The sequence below is a fragment of the Balaenoptera physalus genome (assembly GCF_965194825.1).
Source record: "Balaenoptera physalus genome assembly, chromosome: 5".
Taxonomy (NCBI): domain Eukaryota; kingdom Metazoa; phylum Chordata; class Mammalia; order Artiodactyla; family Balaenopteridae; genus Balaenoptera; species Balaenoptera physalus.
This window is the reverse complement of record NC_138884.1, coordinates 75,845,534-75,870,938: the sequence shown is the minus strand read 5'-3', so window position 1 is coordinate 75,870,938 and position 25,405 is coordinate 75,845,534. Positions and strand designations below refer to the sequence as shown.

At 40.6% G+C, this 25,405-nt stretch overlaps 1 protein-coding gene across 4 annotated transcripts in view; it reads left to right on the top strand.

Moving 5' to 3' along the window:
* The window catches only part of KIT (KIT proto-oncogene, receptor tyrosine kinase), an 84,894-nt gene extending 59,905 nt beyond the window's left edge, over positions 1 to 24,989 (top strand). For 2 of the 4 annotated variants that reach the window (XM_082462238.1, XM_082462237.1), the window contains exons 8-21: positions 7,237 to 7,351; positions 9,029 to 9,210; positions 10,400 to 10,506; positions 10,601 to 10,727; positions 11,005 to 11,109; positions 11,401 to 11,511; positions 13,062 to 13,212; positions 15,086 to 15,177; positions 15,694 to 15,821; positions 16,897 to 17,019; positions 20,492 to 20,603; positions 20,719 to 20,818; positions 21,166 to 21,271; positions 22,721 to 24,989. In XM_082462238.1, the coding sequence (XP_082318364.1) occupies positions 7,237 to 7,351; positions 9,029 to 9,210; positions 10,400 to 10,506; positions 10,601 to 10,727; positions 11,005 to 11,109; positions 11,401 to 11,511; positions 13,062 to 13,212; positions 15,086 to 15,177; positions 15,694 to 15,821; positions 16,897 to 17,019; positions 20,492 to 20,603; positions 20,719 to 20,818; positions 21,166 to 21,271; positions 22,721 to 22,849 (1,688 nt within the window). In that variant the 3' untranslated portion in view covers positions 22,850 to 24,989. Of the gene's footprint in view, positions 1 to 7,236; positions 7,352 to 9,028; positions 9,223 to 10,399; positions 10,507 to 10,600; positions 10,728 to 11,004; positions 11,110 to 11,400; positions 11,512 to 13,061; positions 13,213 to 15,085; positions 15,178 to 15,693; positions 15,822 to 16,896; positions 17,020 to 20,491; positions 20,604 to 20,718; positions 20,819 to 21,165; positions 21,272 to 22,720 lie in introns of all 4 variants that reach the window. The other 2 variants (XM_082462236.1, XM_082462235.1) reach the window with 1 other exon arrangement.
* The last annotated feature ends 416 nt before the right edge of the window (positions 24,990 to 25,405 follow it).

Genomic DNA, 25,405 nt, shown 5'->3' with positions numbered 1-25,405 from the left:
CGTGGTGGCCGTGCCAGTTTGGGGGTTTGGGGCACCTTTCCAGATCCTCATGAGTCAAGAGAACAAAGTTACTAGGACTTCGCCTTTTGGGAAGGTGGAAATGTTTTCCTACCTCTTAACCTGTTAGCCTTTCTATTTCCATTTTTTAAAGATGATAGGGCCTTCCAAACATTTGGGTGTCCAAACCATACGTGCGTTAGAGGCTAAAATTTTAAGACTTAACTGCTAACACACTTATCAAGTTTTACTTGAGAAGCTTTGTTGTTCAGTGTTTTTCTGTTTCTTCTTTTCTTTTTTCCTACTCGGTGGATTCTATTAGACAGACCTACTCCTATACTAAATTACTGGAATTCTTCAACATTAAATAAAGCTAGTGCTAAATAGACCTCCTTTCTCTGATTTATTTACTTGCTTTTGAGAGTTTGCTGTAAGGCTGCCACAGTAACCAGAATGTAGCCTGGTTTGTGCAAACATTTGTATACATGTGTTTTTAGGTTAAAACAATTTTTTCTTATTATAAAAATGTTATGTGAAGGATAGGATAACTTGAAAATACAAATAGGCAAAAATAAGAATCAAACAAGTTTTAATTGTACCTTTTGAAGTTTATTTACATGTTATGGATTACCAGTGCTAATATATCTCATATATATCTTTACAGACCATTTTTAAAACCTTTTTTTTTTTTTTTTTGCGGGGCGGGGGAACAAGAATGAGGTTCTTTTGCTAACCTTGTGTGTTTTGGTGCTGAGCAGTGAATGCATTGTAAGCAACCTTCCATGCCATAATATTTCTTCTACAGTATTGCCTTGGTAATCTCATTGCATGGCTATTTCATAATTTCTTTAACCTGTATCTGATACCGTTTTGAGACATTGTGGTGTGTGAGGGTGGGACTCTGAAATGATGTGACTGAGTTTTTAAAGAAACCAACCAAATGGTTATTTAAAGTTTATAATTATCTTGTTTAATCTCAAATGAGCGACCTCAGCTAAGTGCCTGGAAGTTGATAAGGTTATCGTCTGTCATCTTTCGTGCTCCTATGTCTCGAACATATGTCACGGAAGATACACTGTGCTGGCTTGCAGGACAGTTCCAAATTAAGGAATAATTTTCAGATCTTCTTAGTAGTTAATCTATATAAAAATAGTTTCTTATCTTTCTACATTAATTTTTGTATAGGTAATTTGAGATACTTGACAGTATCTGAAGTCTGTTTTTATTTTCTTTTCCTGAACTTGAAATGAGTTTTTGTTCTTAAACTGCTTGGGAGTTATGAGTGTTGTTTTTGATGTGACACTTTAATATCTCCTTCTCCTTATGAAGAGGATCTCTGTGGATGCAAGAATTGCTATAGACATTTACATTGGAAGAAAAAAGGAATATCATGGCAACCTACTTTAGAGTTTGATTCTCTTATATTTTGACAAAATTTAGGAAATGTGTTGGTATCATTTTTCTTTCATGTCTCATTAGAAAGTTGGTCTGGTGGGGTCTGTTGGTAATTTGGAGATCTGTTGAAATGCTGAACCAGTTGGAGGACAGGGTAACCCATCTAGATCGTTAGGCCCCTTTTTGGTGTGGTCTGGCCATTATTTCATGTTTATGGTGGAAAAGCAGGAGAAGAGGTTTAGGTTTGGAACCATGTAAGCTTCAGCTAGAATTGACCCTGGACTTGGGATATACTTTTGTAAAAATAACATGAGTAGTCCCTTTCATATTAGTGGAACTTCTGCTCTATGGAAATTTCCTTCCCAGTTGAGCCACATGTGTTCTTACAACAAATTAGCCCCCTTCAGTTACAAATGTATACAGCGTCATCTATAATGTAGTGGAAATTTAAATTAATCCAAGAATAGGTACATAATCTTTCCATGGGCATTGTGTCAGTAACCCTTCTCTTCCACTTCTGAATTATGTGGCAAATTGAATTCACTACTCATACAGAGTAGAAAAATAACACTTTATCACATGCCTGCACTCCTTGGCAGCAGGGAGGGTTGCATTGTGATATGTGTACACATTCCCCCTCCCTGTCTAGGTCACCCAGCGATGGTGCTCCTGTAAATTGGGCGCAGTGATTCTGGCTGAGGAAGGCTTTCTCCAAGTAGTTTCATCATTTTTTTTAAAGCTAACTTTCAGGATAGGGAGATCTTTTTTGATGGCTGTTTAGAATAAGGATTGGCAAACTATAGCCCTCTGGCCAGATTTGACAAGTATCCTGTTTTTGAATGGCCCATAAGCTGAGAATTTCTTTCTTTCTTTCTTTGAGGTGACCGGTGGGTGGTAGGAATGGTTGGAAAAAAAAAAAACCAGAAGATTTGTGAGATGTGAAAATAAAAGTCAAATTTCAGTGTGCGTGAATAAAATCTTATTGGAACACAGCCTTGCACATTTGCTTACATGTCTATGGCTATGTTTGTGGCAGAATCGAGTATTTGTGAGAGACCTATGGCCTCTAAAATGTAAAATATTTACTGTTTCACCTTTTACATTAAAAGTTTGCATACCTTTCATTTAGGACATCACTTCAGTAGGAGAATGATTTTTTTTTTATTTTAAATGATAGACACTCTGCTAAACAGAACTGGATGTAGGACACTATAGTTGAAGTTTTGTTTCGTTTGTTAAACAAATTTCTATTAAAGTACCCATACGCCAGTTGCTGGATATCTTTAAGAATGTATAAAACAAAATGTATTTTCTTTAATTTTTTTTTTTATTGAAGTATAATTGATTTACAATGTTGTGTTTCTGGTGTACAGCAAAGTGATTGAGTTGTGCATACATATATAGTACGTATATTCTTCTTCGTATTCTTTTCCATTATGGTTTATTACAGGATATTGAATATAGTTCCCTTATAGGACCTTGTTGTTTATCCATTTTATATATAATAGTTTGTATTCAAAATGTATTTTCAAAATATCTGTTCTGGGGATTTTTTTTTTAAGTATTAAAAAAGTATGATATTCCTTTTATAAGTAAAAGTTAACCTGAGTTTTTTTAATACTTCTATTTTAGTTGATTGAAATTCCTTTATTATAACGATATTATGGCAGGAATGTAGATTTGACTCAGAGCCAAACCAGGAGAGTGACAAATTGTTACCAAGCATTGCTGTATTGCCATTAAATATCATGGGACCTACAATTGTAAAAACATACTCAACCATAAGATCCCTCTTCATTTTGTCTTTTGTTGTATGGACACTTAAGTCTGTGTTCTTTGCTGATTAGAGAGTGTGGGCAGATGCGCATTTGTAGCGGGAGTTGGTGGAGGTAGTTAAGTTGAGCCAAGAACTATACTCAGTGCTTCCCACCCCCCCATCCCACCTCTTGTTATCTGTGCTGTGTTCTTTAAAATTCGATTTGTTCTTGCCTTCCGTATGGACATGATGTTGGTGAAAAGGAATATTTTGTAAGATCACATATCTGTGGGGTAAGTCAGCAAATGGTTGGGATTTTTAATTGTGTGAGCAGTAAATTCTCAGAAGAGTTATAAGCACTCTGAAATCTGCCTACGAGCTGATCAGTGTTGTTGGAGACGCCAGATGACTGAGGTCCACAATGCTTTGAAAGGAGACAAGGCTAATTTTTATCTCCACGGGAAATACATAGCTTATACACCTCTTAGGCTTATCTAAACCTCCAACTTGGGAGGAATTAAGGAATGTGTCATTTGGTATACTGCTGATTGCAGAATATCTAAGAAAACACAGCTCAGATTTAACCTGGAGAATTGCAGGGAGTTATGTGTCTTTAAAAGCAAAATGTATATTTAATGCCTTAGACGGTGCGTTGAGGCACTTACAAAATGCAGATGAGCCCAGATTTTCATTTTTAGGAATCAGAATTATACCTAGCTCATTCTTTATGCATTAAACATTTTTTTGTAGGGCAACTTGCCATGTACAGCCCAAACTGTACTCATGTAATTTAGCCTTTTCAGAATGAGGTCTCTTGTCCCCAACATTAGGGACAGGGCTGGAATTAGGATGAGGCAGGAGAGATGCCTAGGTTGCCAAATTTAAGGAGGTGCTCACTCAGGGTGCCAACCTGTATTTGCAAGACCTAGAGGGTGAGAACCTTCTTAAATTCCTCGCCTTAGGTGCTTTTCTTGCCTCACTCTAGTCCCGGCCCTGATAGGGTCCCTTGAAGATTCTCTAAAAAAGCCCTTTGCTGGGTCAGATGCTCAACTTATTAAATCTCTGGAGGTGGGGCCCGGTAATGTGCATTTTAACCTCGTCTCCTCATGCTTCAAATACACACTGAAGTTTGAGGAGCCCTCTGAGCTTGGTTTGCCAGCCTAAGGTCCAACAGGACAAAAGCTGCTCTATTAGCCTTAGGTTAGGTTGGGATAATAGCTTAAAAATCTGCCTAATTAACCAGCACACAGGAACAAGTAGGTCAGCCAGACATACCTTTTGCCAGCCCTGGCCGTTGTATAACTGCTACCAGGTGTCATGCTGGAAGGCTTGGATCTCAGAGCACTTGTAACCAAAGCTAAATGCAATTGATTATGTAATTTTCAGCTGTTCCAATTTTTTTAATTAAAAAATGTCTTATAGGTTTGTTATTAACTATGTGTTCACTGTAAAAAAGAAAAAAAATTAGAAACTAAGTCAAAAGAATGAAATAGAAACTATCCATAACCCTGCTACTCAGAGATAACCACTGTGAACATCATGAGACATCCTTTCAGCCCTTTCCCCCATGCTGAGTAGTATTTAATTCCACTAAAAGTCCATCATGTAGCGTTAGGAAGACTGAATGACAAAAGGAAGGTTGGTATGAGGAGAATCTGTCTTATGAACTTGATTCCCATTTGAGTCCTATCCAGTTATCTTTACTGTCTATGTGCAGACTTTCCCCTCTCATCATTAATCTCAGTATGCAAAAAAAAAAATCACACAGCCAGGGATATGTGTGGATTTCTTATGTCATGGCCCACTATTGCAAAAATAGTGTAAATCCTGCCCCTACACAGGAAAATCACCATTAGGCTGTTCTTCCAGATCCCTTTTTGTGACTCTAATTGAATTCCTTTGGAATATGAGGGGCTTGTTCCTCTGGGGGGACTTAATCATTCAACAGCTCTTCCTGTATGTCTGCCATAGGTCAGACTCTGCTAGGAGTCAGAGGTACAGTCAGTGAGACGTGGTCCTTGCCCTTGAGAACATACAGTCTGACGGAGGAGGCACGCCAGGATATCGTGTAAGCGCGTCAGGTGCTCTAAAGGGCTTCAGGTGTAGGGAGGCGAGACTATCCAGCTTGGCTTTGGAGAGTTGAGGATGGCTTGGAAAAGAAGGTGACACTTGAATTGAGTCCAGAGAGACCTGCCGTATGGTGCCTGCAGTCTTCAGCAAATAGCATTCTCCTAAAGTTCCACTGCTTTCTGTGTTACGTCCTACTTTCCAGCCCGATCACACAGTTGCCCATGATAATTAAATGAAACTTGCCAGATGGATGCTTTCGCAAGACGATGGCTTGTCTTCTTGCTCTATTTGTGAAAGCTGGCAGTGGATCCAAACTCTCAAGGATGCCCCTACCTTGAGACTGCTTTTGGAGTGTTGCTCTTTTGTGTGTATTAGCCAAATGGCCTGCGCATCAGCAGGTTGAATGACAGGTGGGTGTGCCATGCATGCAGACACTGTGATCCCTGCCAGGCCATTTGCCTGCAAGGAGGTGAGGTGCTGAGAGGTTGTTCTACAAAGATGTCATTTCTCAGCTTATTTCCTTCCTTCGAGGAAATAAGCTTCTGATCTGTCAGTCTTTTCCTCTGACCACGTATATTTTTCCTGTCAGTTGCAACATAATCAATGTCAAATTCCCAGTGCATCGGGTTAAAACACACACGTTATCATGCTATCTTGAAGCAGTTTTTAGATATTGAAGAGAATATTTAGAGTGGCAAATACAGTTAACCTAATTGGTAGCAAACTTGATTAACCAAGGAGGATGGGTACTCTGAATAGAAAAGAATAACTGAATAAATGAATAACTAATAAATTAGTAATTAATACATTTATTGTTTCGTCTCTGTGAATCATTCTTGGTTCTTTGTGTGCGCCATCTCATTTAGTTGTCACAGCATCCCTATGAAATAGGTACTCTGGTTATTCCCACTGGACACCCGAGGAGACTTGGTGGAAGGCAGAGAATCTCTAAGTGTCGGAGCTGGGGTGCAGGTCTGTCTGCCGCACGCGGCCGCCTGTAGCTCTGTGCTCATGCTTGGCGTCGGCACACGCGATGCTGTACCAGGGATGCAGGATGAGCACATCACCATCCCTGCCCATCAGGTGCTTACGGTGGAGCTTACTCATTCTCAAAGGGTTAGAATCCTTCACATATATTACCAGTAGAACAACTGTATGTAAATTCATCTTCCGTTCCCTTTAGAAATAATCTCAAGAATTTGCAGTGCTTTAGGGCACCCTTGATTGAACATCAGTTGATTATTATAGTTACACAGAAATGTCAAATTAGAGCATTCCTGCTGATACAGTTTACTTTTTCAGTGATTATACTCAGGTTTAGACATATGTATAAATAAAACTCTTGAGCTGGTTTCCTCTTCTCATTTTCTGTTCCTGTTTTGTGTTTGAAGTTAAAAGCCCATCTTACGTTTTGGCTTCTCTGTAAAAGGGTGATTCAGCTCCTTATCTGCACTACCCCTTCCACACCCCTGCCCGAAAAAAAGGGGAAATTTCTGAGGGGAGGGGGTACTTCTCTTTTCCTGTAGCTCCTCCTAATTTCTTCTATGCTAGTTCCTGCAATAACTTGAAATTCCTATGAAAGTTTCAATAATTTGAAATCCTGATGGCAGGAAACCTTTAAACCGGATTTCTACCTTTAAGATAGTTGGGAATCCTGGAATCCTGATTAGAAGCCATCTTTCAGGTTCCCCCTCACTGGAATCAGAAACCCTGCTTGGTGGTCCTGCGACCTCAGCCATCCCCGGGACAGGGAGATCTCGGAGAGCCCGGCATCCGCAGGATGGACAGTCCACACGGGGTCTGGGTAGCTCTAACCAGGAAAGCCTTTCTTGGTCAGACCCTCACATCTGCCTTCCCTGTGCCTTCCACTCACTGGTTCAGATTCTCCCCTTTGAACAAGATGTTCCTCAGGGTCCCCTTCGGCCTCGAGAAAGTTTTTGAGGATTCAGAAAGAGTGGAGTGAGCGTTGGTGAGGTTTTCCGGCAGTCTGACATAAGGCCACTTCTCTCTTCCTGCAGCAAAGCCAGAAATCCTGACTCGTGACAGGCTCATGAATGGCATGCTGCAGTGTGTGGCAGCAGGATTCCCAGAGCCCACCATCGACTGGTATTTTTGTCCAGGAACCGAGCAGAGGTGAGATGATTATTTTGGGTACTACTTAACATGCATAAGGAAAGGACTGCAGTTCACTTGAATTTCAAATATGTTTTCAGATTTTAAAAAAACCAAACTTTGTTTTGATTAATTTTTTTCTATCCATGTGGCTTTTTAAAGGACATAATTGCTATAGTTTTCTTGGTAGACATGAATTTTGTTTGCTGAAACATGATTACCGAATGACTTCTCTATTTTGGTGGTTATCTTCTTGGATTTATCATGCAATTTCCACCCTGCAGGTAGATAAAGCAATTTTCCAGGACAGGGTAATTAGATTTCCAATCTATACACAGGAGGTAATATGTGTGGGAAATGTGGCTGTAGTTATCATGAAAAAAATTACCTCGGAAGTTAATTGCCAAGTTACCAAAAAGTAATGATCGCACAATTACCACATACATACGGCGTTTGGGAGCTATGTGTTTTAAAAAGGTTTTCTCCTTGATTGAGGTGCCCAGGCCCTGAGCAGAGCACATCTGGCATTGAACTTCCTCTCCCTCACAATCCACACTTAAACCTTAAATTGTCCTTTCACATTACCTGAAGATGAAAACGGGGTCAGCATTGCTGTTTTTATCCATCAAATGCTATTTTACACTCGGGCCAGTGTAACGTCACAATCGAATAGTCAGGATAATAATAGAAATTTCATTTTTCACAAAATAGACCTTTTTTTATCAACACCAAGTTGGAAGAGGTTACATAAGATTGTTGTTCTCAGCTGAGTTTTAGTGGAGTGTTTTCTTTGGGGAGTAATAGGGGGTTCAAGACCCCTGGGAAGTATGCCCACAGGGGAGGCAACCACAGTAGTTTTAGACATCTGTTGAGCAAATATTTATGGAGTGCCACCTCTAGGCCAGACATGGGTCTAGTGAACAAAACACCTGAGTCCCATTTGTGAGTTTATATTCTAATGGGCAGAGATGGACAGAAGATGAAATAAATAACGACCATATGCAGGTGTTAATAAGTGCTAAGGGGGAAAGTAAAGAGCAAGGTAAGGGAATAGAAAATTGCTAGGCATATGGGGGGGATAATTTAAAATAGGGTCATCTGAGTCTTTGCCACCTGGAGTCCAGCCCAGCGGCACGATCTCCATCTCCCTCCGTGGAACCTCGAGCTGGTAGGGTCCTCACTTCTGGTGTTTGGCGGCTGACCCTGTCTTCATCCTCATAGACTTGACTGCTTTCCTCCTCCACGCCCCTCCTTTTCAATCCTTCATACGTTCTTTCACCATTTATTTATAAAAGGCTACTGTGTGCCAGGATATGAACCAACCGTCTTATTGAATTCATCTCTGATCCTTTCGATAACCATCCAAGATGGGTATTACCACCCCAAGTTTACGGCTGTAGGAACTGAGCCTTGGAGAGTTTAAGTACTAGTCGGAAGTCAGCAGACTAGAATAGGATCTGTTTGAGTGCAGATTTCGAACGCACTTCTCACTCTGAAGCCTCTCTCTTCTTTTCCAAGCGCTTTTCTTGCTCACGGTGCCACAGGCGTGCTCATCCGTCATCACACTCTTCAGCTGTAAAAGGAAATGTCTGATTACAAACCTCTGACTTAGTTTTAAAAGTATGCCACATCCAATGTGTTTGATCGATTGAGTCTTTTTCCTAGAGTAAGTCTGCACTGCTGTTTTTTTCCCGCTAGATGTTCTGTCCCCGTTGGGCCAGTGGATGTGCAGATCCAAAACTCATCTGTGTCACCGTTTGGAAAACTAGTGGTTTACAGCTCCATTGATGACAGCGCCTTTAAGCACAATGGCACGGTGGAGTGCAGGGCTTACAACGATGTGGGCAAGAGTTCTGCCTATTTTAACTTTGCATTTAAAGGTAACAGCAAAGGTATATTTCTTTTTAATCCAATTTAAGGGGATGTTTAGGCTCTGCCTGCCATGTCAATCATGATTTTAAGTCCATTCCATCACTGGCCATGTCATTTCTGGTAATAGCCACATTGCACATTTGATTGTCATCAAACTTCCTCAGTTTCATTCTGTGCTAGTTTGTTAATAAAATGTGTGCAGTAACCATGTACTATCTGTATTTTATGTGTGTGTGCACGTATGGATGTGTGTGCATATGTATCAATATAAAATTAATTGTGTATTTCCAACGGTTTCCATTAGAAAGGGGTAGAGAAAGAAAATAGGAGAAGTAGACTTACTTTATATCCAAACAGAAACAGAATTAGGGCAATTTAAAGATTTAAATTCAATTAAAAATTATTTAAGTTGTGACTTAAAATCAGTTATTTTAACAGATTGCCAGACACCATATCAGAAAGTTAACATTACCTTTTATGAAATCATGTTAGTGAGCTATTTCTTTACCATCTTTAAAATTTGATTCATGAGTGACTAGCTCTCCTAACATAAGTTGAATGATCCATGTGGATGAATTGATGAATTGGTATGAAGTCAAAGACAAAGGAACTAGACACCTACATTGTTAGGGCTCGGTTTTTGTTTCTTGAGTTGGCAAAGACGAGTGCCAGAAAGTGGTGTTTGTTCAGTTTTTGAGTAACGAGGGGAAGAATCTTACGTTGTTCTTTATCATAGGTTTTTTTTCACGTAGTGCAATGAAAAGAACACTTTAAAAGTGTTTTTCTCGGTTGTGAAAGAAACTCAATGTGCAATGTAGAAAATTTGGAAAATCAGGAAAACATAAAGAAGAAACTATAAAATATCCATAAAGGAAACACCTTAAAGTTCAAGGCAGGAATTTGAAGTGCAAAGTTCATTGAGATGTTGCTTTTCACTGACAGTGTAACGTTATTCTTGTGCTATGGAAATTGCAACCTCTTTTCCACAGTCCTCTGGTTTAAAGCTGTTATTTTAAAAGATTGCTTTGAATAACAAGAATAAGATAATAATCAAGGCAAGGAGCTCAGATGCAACTGGTTTGACTTCTGCCGTGATGGGCAGTAAGGTGGGAGGTGGGTGAGTTGGGGGCAAGGTGGTCGTGGTGAAGATCTGACCCCACTAACAGGTTGTGATTCCACGTTCCTCCTTCATTTTAGAACAAATCCATGCGCATACCCTGTTCACGCCTTTGCTGATTGGTTTTGTGATCGCAGCTGGTATGATGTGTATCATCGTGATGATTCTTACATACAAATATTTGCAGGTAACCATTTATTTGTTCTCTGCCTTGAACGCTGTAATGGCTGAACCATTAACCATTAGAAGATGATGCCTCTTTCCCTTTCTCCCTCCACCAGAAACCCATGTATGAAGTACAGTGGAAGGTTGTTGAGGAGATAAATGGAAACAATTATGTTTACATAGACCCAACGCAACTTCCTTATGATCACAAATGGGAGTTTCCCAGAAACAGGCTGAGTTTTGGTCAGTATGCAACAGGGGCTTTTCACGTAACCTTTTTGTGTACACATAACAGTGACTTTAGGGAACCCCAGTAGCTTCCTTTGTTTTATTTCACCTGAAACAATAAGTGTTTTTTGTGAGATTTCACCACCTTTGACAGATTTGGCATCGAGCACACTTTAAGGAAGTGTATCTAGACAAATTTGTCGCAAATCCTTTGTTGGTTTTGAAATGACACAAATAGTCCTTCAGTCCCACCACACCATTGCCACTTACTTCCTTGTCTTCCTTTCTATAGGGAAAACCTTGGGTGCCGGCGCGTTCGGGAAAGTTGTTGAGGCCACTGCATACGGCCTAATTAAGTCAGATGCGGCCATGACTGTTGCTGTGAAGATGCTCAAACGTAAGTTCCTGCAAACTACTGTGCGTGCTAACCGTCAGTGTCTCAGATTTGTCTTTTTTTGGCTTTGTTTTTTGTTTTTTTGGGGGGAGGATATAGTTGTTTTACAATGTTGCGTTAGTTTCTACTGTACGGCGAAGAGAAGTAGAATTCCCTGTGCTATACAGCAGGTTCTCATTAGTTATCTATTTTATACATATTACTGTATATGTGTTAATCCCAATCTCCCAGTTCATCCCACGCCCCCACCCCCCAGATTTGTTTTTTGCTAAAATAAGATGTTTCTAATTTTAGCAAGTGCCCATTTAACGGAACGAGAAGCCCTAATGTCTGAACTCAAAGTCTTAAGCTACCTCGGTAATCATGTGAATATTGTGAATCTTCTTGGAGCATGCACCGTTGGAGGTAAGGCCATGGCCAACCTGACTCTTTTTTTTTTTTTTTTTTTTAAATTAATTAATTAATTTATTTATTTTTGGCTGTGTTGGGTCTTCGTTTCTGTGCGAGGGCTTTCTCTATTTGCGGCAAGCGGGGGCCGTTCTTCATCGCGGTGCGCGGGCCTCTCACTATCGTGGCCTCTCTTGTTGCGGAACACAGGCTCCCGATGCGCAGGCTCAGTAGTTGTGGCTCACAGGCGTAGTCGCTCCGCGGCATGTGGGATCTTCCCAGACCAGGGCTCGAACCCGTGTCCTCTGCATTAGCAGGCAGAGTCTCAACCACTGTGCCACTAGGGAAGCCCCAACCTGACTCTTGTTATGGGTCAAATTATCAAAAGATGGGAGATTCTGATATGATTTTTGACAGTGCTTGATTATAAGCTTCTTGCAAGATTTTGACCCAGGCGGCTAACCTCTTGCTGGATTCCTGCACCCCACCACCCAAGCTATTGTTCTTAAGAATGTATATTTCAGGTTTTATCATCATGGGGCGGAACAGCCCAGGACATACCCTAGTTACAGTCGTGTATGTCTCACTGACATTGACCTCTTGAATATCTCGAGAATGTCTCATCTCCTCCAGAAAGCTTTTCTTTTACCTTGTAAGCTTTTATATTTTGCTGGATGACATTTAGCCACTAAAGTGTTAATGTTCATGTACATACCATCATTAAAAATAGGCCTCTAAGCCTTCCAGCCCTCAAATATACACCAAATGAGCAAACACTTCAGTTCTATAAAAAAGAAATTTCCAATTCGGAAGCAGTCATTAGTCCTCTCATCAAGGCTTTCTGTGATGTTGCCAGAAGGCATTTTGGTCAAAAGGAACAAAGATGTGTAAAATGAGCCATTCCTCAAGGTCTGGAGAGATCCACTGTCAAGTTGACAGGTTTATATAATTTCTTAAAACAGCTGCCATAAATGTTGCTTCACCACATCACGAATTGTTCCTGAGAGATTTCTGCCCGAGTTAATTAGTTGCCTGTAAACTTCAGGGCTACAGTTTTTTAGGCGTTCACAACACCAAAAAAAAAAAAAAAAAAGTTCGACAGATAGGCCCTGGAACACAGGTGATGACCTGTCATTCCAGGGTTTCCCCCACCTCCCAGTCTCAGCTGGTGGTTCTGGTGGTTGGTTTTCCTATTATCCCACAGTTTTTTTGTGTAGTCATCATCATTTCCATAATAACATTACCAAGAGGCATGAAGCCCCCATTGTAAACAGAAATGAATCAAAGGATTCATATAGGAAGCTTGATAATAATATAACGGTGAAAGCTATAACTCCTGTCTAAAACCAGCAGTCACGCCTGGCCCCTAATCACTTAGAAATTCAGGCAAAAAGGTTACTCTGCTGCTTTTTGCTAAGCAGTGTTAATAGATAGGATTGTACTTGTACTAAGTAGGCTTAGCCTTGAACCTGAGTGTGAATGGCCATGATCACCCTTGGGTATTTTTATGGGAGGCTGGATGGTCTGTATATCTCACCTTTTTCTAACCTTTTCTTAAATGCTCATAGGGCCCACCCTGGTCATTACAGAATATTGTTGCTATGGTGATCTTCTGAATTTTTTGAGAAGAAAGCGTGATTCATTTATTTGCTCAAAGCAGGAAGATCACGCAGAAGCGGCGCTTTATAAAAACCTTCTCCATTCAAAGGAGTCTTCCTGGTAAGACTGATTTACATAAATAGCTGTTGACAGGCAGTTCATGGAGTCACGAGGGTTTACAATCAAGGTTGATTCTTTAAAAAAGTGAACCTGAGGTACTTTGAGGTACAAAATCAGAATTATTAAATCATTTAAATGTGATTAACGGTTTAGAAAGTTCAAATAGTGTTTTTAAAGATTCAAATAGTGTTGAACTTAAATTTTTGTTGATTCTTAAAAATGCATCTTTAGTGTTTTTCTAAGCTTTAGTTCTATTCAACTGAATGAATTCTGTACCTATTTCTGTTATCATCGTTCTGTTCTTGTGTGTCATTCTCTTTATACTGTTGAGTCGGGTACTATATGCATCTTTACAGTGAGACACTGTTTATAGGGAAAGTGGGAAAGGCTGCCAAGTTGTCACAGTGAATTCCTTTAAAACCTTTAACAGAATGGCAAAGAGCTCCAGACAGCTCTCTGCACATAGGTTTCTCACCATCTACCTCTGAATTATTTCTGTATACCTTACCCTTTCTTTTCTTAACTCATGCCCTCAAAAGACACAACTACTCCAGCACATTTAAAAAAATTGTGTGCCTTATTTTCATCTCTTTCATCCTTGACACCATTCTGAATTTGAATGATGTGTCAAGGGCTTCAAGTTCCTTTAAGGAGAATTGGTGTAGTTTACAACCAGAATAGAATTCCGTGCCATGTCTTGCCTTTTCTTTCCAAGTGTTGTTAAGATCCGCCATTTAAGATTTCCTAGATTCACCCTGCCCAACAGAAATCATAGTAATCATGCCCAATCCCTTATACTTTATATTTCTGCAGTTGTGGGGTGGGTTTCCTCTTTCCTTTTTATTTACTATATCCCCTACATTTTGAGAAGGCAAGACTTGTCTCCTAAACTTAACCCCAGGCCCTCAAGGAGACCTTGGTAAATATTGTTGATAGGCGGTTACCTCCTAAAGTGTTTTTCTATACCTCTGGCTAAAGTTTTAAATCCTTGGTGAAGCTTTTTAATTCTTTTTTCAATCCTGTAAACTTTGAGTAGTGACAAGTGGAAGTAAAATACAGTATAAACCAAACCATCTTTTGTTAGTTTCTGTAGCACACATCCTCTTTATATGAATAAATGAGCCACTTTGCCTTTTTTCTAAAACCTTGGCCCCTTATATATTTTTTAACTTTCTGAAGTAATGGCCTAAATTGTTCAGTCCTGTTTGTGTTTTTTGTGCTTTGGGATCCCATATGGGATTGGAACCACCAGCACACTCTGAAGGAGATTGTTGTCATGGTGTTTCTATGCTAATCAGAAGCAGGAAGTACTAGAAATCTTGAAGACTCTCCAGCCAAATGTTGCAGATTCAAGAGGTCCAGATGGTTCAGAAAATCATCCAAATTATTGGTGTTTATCTGAACCAAACTTGGTTTTTTTAAACCTTCTCCCATCAGTTGCTGTATGTTAGCGATCTCTGTCTTCCCCCACTAATAACACATCTCAGAAGCTCTGGTTCTTTGTCTCTTTCATCTTGTCTCTCTTGAGGCTAATTTAGAGAGTTGGAAGTAATGTGGGATAATGGTTTTGGTTCTCTGCTTCTCATTAAATCCCTGGTGTCAAGAGATGGGAAATTTCTGACCTGAGTTCCATCTACAGTTGAACACAAAAAAAGGCCATCTAATTCCTGGGGATTGGACCCGAATGTTGAATATTAAAAACTCATATCTTACTGAACAAGATTTTTCCTCATTGAAACTTGGCAACGCTTTCTTTAAATAAAAGCAGCCTCTTATGTTCAAAAAGGGATGGGGAGATAGAGCCTGGCCCTGTGTGCTCCCCCATTTCCCATTTTATTTAATCATGATTTGATGGATGTTTCATCTCTCCCAGCAGTGATAGTACAAATGAGTACATGGACATGAAACCCGGAGTTTCTTATGTTGTACCAACCAAGGCAGACAAAAGGAGATCTGCAAGAATAGGTGAGTACCTATCAAGCAATAAAAACAACTTCATTGACAGAGGGTTTCTCATACCACTGTGGAATCTAACACCATTCCTGTAGTGACCGGTTTTCCTTGAGGATAGGATCCATTGCCATAGGATCCAGTGGCAATGCCAGTGGTCAATGGCAGTTAAGGGTTGCAAGTGGATATTTGGGGTCAGGGCATGTGTTATTGTATCTGAGCATCTTACTGCATATATGATAACATGCATATCAAAATATATCACATACATATTTTGCATATAAAAAATATGAGACTTTTGTATTCATCCACTGTTCTTCTTCCCTGAAGATTTAGTAACTTAGCCCAGGATTGGGAATATTAGCTTTGTGATTCAGTACCTACCTGTCCTTAACACTGGGGAGGTGATTTGCCTGCAAGTTCACATCAGTTCCTTGATTCCCAGCCCTTGGAGGTATTGTTGTCACTGTCTTTTACTCTCCTTATCTTGAAGGTACTAATTGCTAGGAAAATCCCTTCTCCTCCTAACAGGTTCATACATAGAAAGAGACATGACTCCTGCCATCATGGAAGATGATGAGTTGGCCCTAGACCTGGAGGACTTGTTGAGCTTTTCTTACCAGGTGGCAAAGGGCATGGCATTCCTTGCCTCAAAGAATGTAAGTGGGGGTGATTCTCAGAAGAGTCTTCTCCTTGCCCCCATGGCCCCCAAGGGGCATTTTAGAGCCATAGTTAGAAGGCAGAGTGTCATTTGAAATGTGGTAACCAAAAGCAGAGGAAATACAGTTTCTTCATGTTCTAACTGCTGTCTCTTCGGAATTCATGTTCTCATTTATAAGCTTTAAAGTGCAAGCCTGTCTAAATGAGCTTTCTATGAATATATTTTTTTTATATGCAATGAATTCATTTAAAACTTGGCTTTTAGGATATAGGAGCTGCTCTTAGAAAATAAAGAGATAATTATTTTATCAGCCAAAGGAAGCGGTAACTCATGTAGTTGCAGTGCTCGGTGAAGCATATACTTGGGTCTTTTTGAAGTTAGACCTCAAATATTGCACGTATGGTTTACAAAGTGCAGGGGAGTAAGGAATCAAGAGAGAGCAATAAACATTTGATCAGAAGGTTGGGGGTGGGAAGAGAATGATGGAACCAAAACAAGGAACATGGTCTCTGGAAGGGTGAGAGGAATTCCTTAGGAAATGGGACAAGCAGAATAGAATGAGGTTACAGAACCTACCCTTAAGTATCATTGGTGACATTTCCAAACAATTACCAAACTAAAAGAGGATATAGAATGGCTGAAATAAAGAGCCTCTTCCCTTTGTCCTTAGGAGGTATCAAATTGAAGTTGTAGACATTTTAGAAACTCTTTAAAAGGACATTCAAAGAGAAGCATGTAAATTGAGTTTTCCGTTTAAAAAAATGATGCGACTATTTATAATGTATTTTCCTATGAATGAAAGTAGTCCTAAGGAAAAAAAGAAGCATTTATTCAAGTTGGTTTTGAAAGTGATTATAGTAATTAAGGTCCTAACAATGTGAAACACAAATTTGAACATCATTCAAAGTGTAATCTAGATATTTATTTTTGGTGCACTGAATAGTTTAAACGTAAAGCAAAAGTATTGGCACTGTATGACATAAGCAGCATTCTAGTATTAAACATAGCTTTCACTCTTTAAAAGTTTAAAATAAATGTAAATGGTTTTCTTTTGTCTCCCATTCTCCTAATAGTGTATTCATAGAGACCTGGCAGCCAGAAATATCCTCCTTACTCATGGTCGAATCACAAAGATTTGTGATTTTGGTCTAGCCAGAGACATCAAGAATGATTCTAATTATGTGGTCAAAGGAAACGTGAGTACCCACTCTCTCTTGACAGTCCAGTGAAGGAGTTTTGTTTCAAGTTTTCTTAAGTATTGCTTTTTATGATTTTCATAATGCAAATCCTACCTTTGCGGTACCATGCATTTTAGCAGTCAAATTAAGTGTACTTTAGCAAAATTCCAATAATAGAAATCCTAATTCTAATTGTGTAATTATGGAGCATGTGAAGGAAACAGAAATAGCCTTAATTTTCATTATAGCCTGAGAATAGCAATGAACTTGATTTTGTTCAAGTGAAACAAATGTGGACCTGAAGGTCACAGCAGGAGAATTTTATTTTGAGATTGACATGCTATGTGAAAAAGATAATGTTAAGTCTAACATAATGTTCAGAGTTAGGTATATAGAATGTTGAATCTTACAATCAAGAGAGCTTATTAAAGACATTCATAAGGAATAATTGGCTTACGGAACATAGTGATTTTATTTCAAAGTGCTTTCATTGCCAATTTTCATTGTATCGTCAGGACAAACCCTTGGCATTAGAATGCAAGTCTTCACATTTTAAAAGTTGGAGAAACTAAAAACACAGTGTATTTTAGTGATATTTGTCTGAGATGACACAGGTCAGTAGAGGCTGAAACTAGAGCCTATGATTTCTAGAGGAATATCCCATTAGTATGGGAAGCCAATAGTCTTGAACATATATTCTTCTACATCTGTTTTCCCAGGCCCATACCTATAGTCCAGAGCTATTTCTGGAGGTAGCTCTTGTGGGCCTTATGATGATGTAATATTTCCTTCTCCATCACTATGGCATCTCTGTGGGTGGGCTGTATTAGACTTGTTTTTTTGCAGAAACGTTCCTGGATTTACTTCCTGATGATAGCATGCGTTTCTAGTAACTCGCTAAGGCTACGAGTGTTAATAACACCAAGTCCTCTCCGTCCTGGTACACTATTGGAAGGAAGAATGAAAGGTGGTTCTCTATCCAGGCCTTTGAGTATTGACAAAAGGCTACTGGGTTCTGGACCCAGTCTTGCTGAGTTCGAACCTGGGTCTATCATTTAGTGGCTGTGTAATATTTGGCAAGGATTACCCCAGCACCTCTGAACCTTGGTTTTTCTCCTTTTGGTAATAATACTGTCACCTGCCTCATAAAGTTGTTGTGAGGATTAAATGAGTTAATATACATAGTAGGGTGTTTAGAATAGTGCCAGGCACACTGTGGCTAATATGAGGCACTTATTATTCTGGCTAGATGTCTTATTTGGAATCTAAATAATCATGACAGTGGTTATGCTGCAGCTTCTTAATAGCCCGTTCTTGGCTAGTGACCTTAGTTGGAATTAACAAGGATGGGTCAGGTGGTTTGGTCCCACCAGGCTTCAGATCGTGGACTCCAGCTAAGCCAGTTCAACTAACCAGTCACAGATATCACTCTTCACCAGACTACTGGGTAAGGGGACCTAATGGGACAAAATTAAAAGCAGGGAAACTCACACAACATGTTATTGGCCCCAAATTTACGTCATAGTCATTTGAGACCTCCTCGTTGTGTCAGTTCCTCTGAAAGTTCTTCACACACGTTCTTGGTCATTTTTGTGCTGTGGCCCCTATCATAGTCTGGTGACACCTGTGGATCCCTTGTCAGAACACTGTTTTAAATGCATAAAATACATAGGATACTGAGAAAAGCCGTTAAATGGAAATGAAGTTATTAAAATATTAAAAAGTACCTCTGTGATACTCATTACACGTGCTTCTTTGTTACACAGAATAACATGTTCTAACTGTGGGTCTAACAACTACTGTAATTTCTAAGTGATGAATATAAAACTGTAATATGAAGGTATCTATGTTACTGTTGGTGACAAAGTCACAGGCACTGCTAAGACCTGGTGCTTTATTGCCTGCATTCATAATTTAAGGAAATGCTCAACTTTAGTTAGTGAACACAAGAATGTAATTTTTTCCCTTCCAAGTTCACAAGCCCCTGAATTCAAGACACCTTGTAAATCTCAGGTTAAGGGCCTCTATAAGAGCTTTAGCACAAAATCTGGGAGGGGATACTGGAAAGCATATTTTTTTTCCTACTGACTGAAATAACTTTAAGACCAGAAAAAATTGTCTTCCCAGTTTTCAATCCTAAATGGATTAAGCGAAGGATTGATTCACCTTTTTATGGTAAATTAAGATCCAGGAATCCAGAAATGTCTCTAAGAGGAATAGTCACAGAAGGTTTGGCTCGAGGTTAGCGGGAGGAGTTCAGGATGTGAAGTTCGGCCATTGAATTTAAACCCCGAATCTGCCACTCACCACCTTGGAATAGTCATAGTCAGCATATCTGCTACTCTCTTATCACGTGCTTGCTTGTACAGGGCAATTTTTCAGACACTAGTGAGTCAGCAGTACCCGGCTAAGCACTGGTACCCGTATTATCTCATTGAACCCACAAGACAACTCATGGAATTTGAAGTAGTATTTTTGCTTTACAGAAGAATATCCTGAGGCTTAATTATAGATGCATAAGTGACTTTCCCACTGTATTAGTAAGGGATAGTTTTGGTTGCATATGACAGAACACCCCAAAAAAAGGAAAACAAGTATAGGAGTAGCAGGCCGGGCCTGGTATGGAGGTTCCATGATGTACTAGGGGAGCGAATTCCTCCACCTTTCTTTTTTTTTTTTTTTTCTTTTTACCATCCTTGGTGTAGCCCTTATCTTCATGGCCCGTGATATGGCCATGAGAGAGCCAGCCAACACATCCAGAAGGCAGGATAATGGAGGAAGAGACAAGAAGGAAAAGACCACAGGGCACATGCCAGCTTCATTTTAAGGAAGTTTTCCTAAAGCTGTCACACAACACTTATATACCTTAGTGGCCAAAACTGAGCCACGTGGCTGTGCGCAGCTGGGAAGGAGCTGGGTCACGCAGTCCTTACCGTGGGAGGCCATGTTTCTATTAAGGGAAAAGGGTAAACAGCGTTCAGTGGTAACTAACCTCTGTGTTACACAAGGCCAGTGGTGGAGCCAGGGTTAGAACCCATGTATCTGTGTCTGACATCTGTGCTCCTATCCACCACACTGTACAGACACAATGTCCCCATCTTGAAAATGGGGATAGTATACAGTTGAACAATGCAGGGGCGAATCTCAGTATAAATTAGAGCCAGCCCTCCGTATCCACGGTTCCTCTGCATCCTTGGATTCGACGCACCACAGACCGTGTAGCATTTATTATTGAAAAATATTCATGTGTAAGTGGACCCGTGCAGTTCAAACCCTCGTTGTTCAAGGGGCAGCTGTACCTGTGATCCGCCTATTTCAGAGGCATTCGGGGTCATCTGAGGTTATGTGGGTGGAAGGCCTTCGTGAGATGCCCGTCAAGTTCTCACCTCCACCTCTCAGCAGAAGCAACATTTATAGGAATATTTTCTGTTCCGTTTTTTTTTTGAGCTTCATAATTAACATTGTTGACTCTGTTATGCTTCCGTTGCAGGCTCGGCTACCTGTGAAGTGGATGGCACCAGAGAGCATTTTCAACTGTGTGTACACGTTTGAAAGTGATGTCTGGTCCTATGGGATTTTTCTGTGGGAGCTGTTCTCTTTAGGTAAAACGAGCCTTGCCAAAGGCTCCTTGATCAGACTCAGAGTATCTTCTTTAAGGTGTTGTCAGCGTCCCGCTTGCTTATTGTTACACTGATTTGCAAACTGTTTGTGCCTCAGGCAGCAGCCCCTACCCTGGAATGCCAGTCGATTCTAAATTCTACAAGATGATCAAGGAAGGTTTCCGAATGCTCAGCCCTGAGCACGCACCTGCGGAAATGTAAGGGCCCAGACATTCTTCCTTCAGATAATGTTTCCCCTTTTATTTTCCTTTTTAAAGACAAGCTCAGATGTTGAGGGTTTTCACTAGCACAGTTTGAAATGTCGCTTGGTTCCCTCTTTATGACATCCTGGTCTAATGTCATTTCTGTAGCTGATTTTCATAATTCTTGTCACCAAATAAACAAAGTTTTGGCAGCATCTCATAGACAGAGTTTTATTTTATGCCCATGTCATTCACTATGTCCAGTTGCGTAGCCCTGGAATTATTTTTGAAATTGCTGCATGGCATACACCTGAGGACCAGTTAAGGGCATTGAGGAGTGATAAGTGGCCCTCGTTTTGCAGGTATGACATCATGAAGACTTGCTGGGATGCTGATCCCCTGAAAAGGCCAACATTTCAGCAGATTGTGCAGCTGATTGAGAAGCAGATTTCAGAGAGCACCAATCATGTGAGTACGCTCTAGCCAGGCATAGGACCTCCGTTCTCTTGGTTCCAAGCGTGTCCTCCTTCTCAGGCTCTGGGGGTAAGGACTAAGCTACCCACCCCTTCTCTCCTTGGCTTAGGCTGTAAATTGGGCTTTGGGTAGGAAAGTAAAGCAATGGAAACAGTTTCTTTTTTTGCCCAACCCCCCATTCTGGGCCAAGGGCTATGAGATGAGGAGGTGAAAGAGTAGAGGGCTTGGCACTCGGAAGTGTGGACATAGATGTTTCCGTAAGGATTTGCCACATTTCCTCTTCCACCGCAAGTGCTGGTCATGGGGTCGGCATGCGCTCTGCCTCACGTGTCAGGCTATTCAGCCTTTGGAGGGTTGGGGTGATGTGCACTAGAATAAAATCAGAGAAAAGACAGCTTGTTGCTGCAGTAAAATAAACCTTCAGGTCAAGAAAGCATAACCAGAACGTGGCAGATAGCTGTCATGGCCACAAGCCATAGAGAATGAAGAGTTGTTTGAAGTTGGGAGATCCCTCCCAGTGATTTGAGGAGGGGGGAAATCTAAAACTCAAATCCATCATTTCTTAGGCTGTTAAGGAAGAATGAGTGATCCTTACTTTGACTCAGATTTTTTTTAAGCTGCTTTTTTTCCGGTTTGTGTTTGGAGCTGTCTTTTCTTCAGCATATACCACTGATACTTTTGGGTCGAAGCTTGTTCTCCCGGGTGTCAAAGCACATTTTTGAATTAAACAGCATTTCACACCCAAGAGCCTAGTTCTCAATGGAAGACCCCTGGAAGGACCACCAATTTCTTAGTGACTGACATCAGCCTTTGCATTGGAGTTGGCTGTAGAGATTTATACACCTTTTAAAAAAGTTAGGGCTTCCCTGGTGGCACAGTGGTTGAGAATCTGTCTGCCAATGCAGGGGACACGGGTTCGAGCCCTGGTCTGGGAAGATCCCACATGCCACGGAGCAACTGGGCCCGTGAGCCACAACTACTGAGCCTGCGCGTCTGGAGCCTGTGCTCCGCAACAAGAGAGGCCGTGATGGTGAGAGGCCCGCGCACCGCGATGAAGAGTGGTCCCCACTTGCCGCAACTAGAGAAAGCCCTCGCACAGAAACGAAGACCCAACACAGCCATAAATAAATAAATAAATAAATAAAAGAACGTGAATTTCTTTAAAAAAAAAAAAGTTAGATCGTTCTCTTTCCCAGATGTGTCCCAGCAGAAAAGCACATTTTGCACCATCGCTTCTTAGGTAATCAGACCTTGGGTGAAAATGAGGGCTAGAACAAAGCTTGTCTTTGGTCAGTATGATGTGCTTCTTGGCTGTAAGGTCTCGTCAACCCTCCTGGCTTTAGGAGTCTTCATAAGTTGTGCTTCTGAGGCCGCAGATGTGCCCCTTTGTTGCTGTGCTCGTTATGGAGACTGGCGTATTAACTGCGGACTTGTTTTCCTCAGATTTATTCCAACTTAGCGAAGTGCAGCCCGCATCGGGAGACCCCCGCGGTGGACCGTTCCGTGCGGATCAACTCGGTGGGCAGCAGCGCGTCCTCCACGCAGCCTCTGCTTGTGCACGAAGACGTCTGAAGCCGAATGCGCATCCGGGGGTGGGGGGGGGAACCCCCCCGACAAGAACTGCCCCCACTCCTTTGGTTTTCATAATGGTTATTTTGTTTTCCTTCGACTCAAATCCTACTCCAGGGTAGTGGACACCCCACTGTACTCCTGTCTTTATGAGCACACTTTAGTGGCCGATGATTTCTGTCATCAGCTACCATCGAGCTGCATATGTTCCCAATAGCAAGCTAGCCCCCGTTAATGGAATAACTTCAGACTTGGAGAAAGGGTGGGTGGGATGGGCTATAGACACCCTGAGTCCTTCCCAGGGCTTCTCCAATTTCTGCCTGAAAAGTAGAGTGGATAGTTTATTTGAATACATGGCAGTAGTCACCTTCATTCCTCATAATCATCTGTAATGATATGATGATGCAGCAAGATTAGAAGCCAAAAGCTCATCCCTTGATGTGGAAAATAGAATGTTGTTCAAAGGCAGAAGCCTATGAGTATCTGGGCTCAAGAAATCTAGTATTTCATGCTGGGAGTGAGACGTAGGATGTGGAAAAATGCTTTCCAGGCACGCATAGACTGCTGGGTGAGAGCCTTTGTGCTCCTGACCTGGTTTCTAAATAGAGTTCACAATTAGGGAGCTGAATTGGAGAGAAGGCCTCCCCAGCCTGCATTTTGTATATACTCATCTATAAATTGTACAGATTCACATATTTGAGGGGGGAAACCCACAAGGTGTAGTTTCTGGATACGATTCTGGCTTGAGTCTGCTGTGTGTAGGAATAGCTGAAGAGCCAGACAAGTTTGAAGGAAACAGTTAGTGCTTTTTTTTTTTTTTTCTTTTTTAAAGAAAATACATAATTGCCAAGCACAATCTTAACAGAGATCTCCTTTGTAGCCGATGAACTTGCTCTACAGATTGTCCAGAACAAGCTGACCAGCTTCAGAATGGCATTGTGTTCAGTGGATTTGATGCCGTTTGAAAAAGTGACCGATTTACTGCATGACTCCGGCAGAAGTGACAAAGCAGTACTGTCTTAGTTGGATTCTTCTGTAGCCGGAAATAAACTTTAGATTCAGCCTCCGTCGCAGGCATGTCCTAGACACTGGGCCAGTATCTATATAAGTGTGTATGTGTGCGCACGTGTGTATGCTTGTAGACAAATATTTTGGGAGTAGTCTTGCCTTGAGCCCAAGAGGGTCCTTCAGTACCCAGGAAGTCGCTTGGCTTTCTTCAGCACAGCTCTTGTTTCGCTCCACCTAGCTGTGTAGAGAAGCTTACCAAAAGCTTACGTAGAGGCATATAGGAAGTGGAGTGCTTAAGTACCTGTTTATTTGCAATCCACCTGCACTTAAGGCACTCTGTTATTTATACTCAACATACTCTACCTGTTCCTTAGACCTTATTAATGCTACTTTCCCACTGAAACATATTTAAATTTTACACTTTAGGCTGTAGCCTGGATATTACTCTTAGAGTTTACCTTTTTTTTTCCTGCCCAACTATGAGAGATCCATGGGTACATGGCAAGGTTTGTGTGTTATCTCGTGAGATTCAGGTATGCTGCCCTCACGGTTTTCTCCTCCTAGGTCCCTTAGCTTTCATTTAGAGAACTGTGGCCATTTATCTGGAAGTAACCATTTGCACTGGAGTTCTATGCTCTCGCACCTTTCCAAAGGTAACAGGTTGGGGCGTTTTGTTGTCACGTAAGAAGTTGTCGCTGTTTGCCATACTTTGAAAAATTTCCTTTGTGTTTCTATTGACCTTGGTTATAGTAAGAAAAATGGTTGTTAATTGTAGATGTCTAGGTACTTCAGGGGCACTTCACCGAGAGTTTTGTCTTGGATATTCTGAAAGTTTATATTTTTATAATTTTTTTTTTTTTTTACATCCCATGTTTCTTTGGCAGTGGCTTAATGTTTGAAATTATTTTGTGGCTTTTTTTGGTAAATATTGAAATGTAGCAATAATGTCTTTTGACTATTCCCAAGCCCATGAGTCCTTGAAAATATTTTTTATATATACAGTAAGTAACTTTATGTGTAAATATGTAAGCGGTGCAAGTTTAAAGGATGTTGATGTTCTCTATGTTTTTTCTCTGATATGTTGTCCAATTGTTCACAGTTCTGAAGAATTCTAATAAAAGTGTAAATATATAAATCAAGTGGAATTTTTAATTATTTCAGACTCAGGGAAATTAAACTTGAAAGTGTTAAAGTGCATTCACCCTGGCATTAGAATGGTTTGTACCTAGTATGCATAAGATACATGTGAGGCTACCAGATTGCTAGGATTTATATACTTAAAGATTCAACAGACATCTGTTAAGAATTTGTAAGTGCTGTATTTTCTCATTTTATCTCTACAACCCAAGGTCTCTATTTAAATTGAGAAATAAATATAGAACACATTGAGATTACTGCACATTGCGATGATGATTATTAGGTTGATTCATGTGAAATGACCATCCTGGTTAGCAGCAATTTTATGTGGTTCAATCTAATATAACTGGCATGTTTCTTCCTAAAAGAGATTGTCTAAAAATTAATATGAACAGTAAAGTAATTCACAAGGTT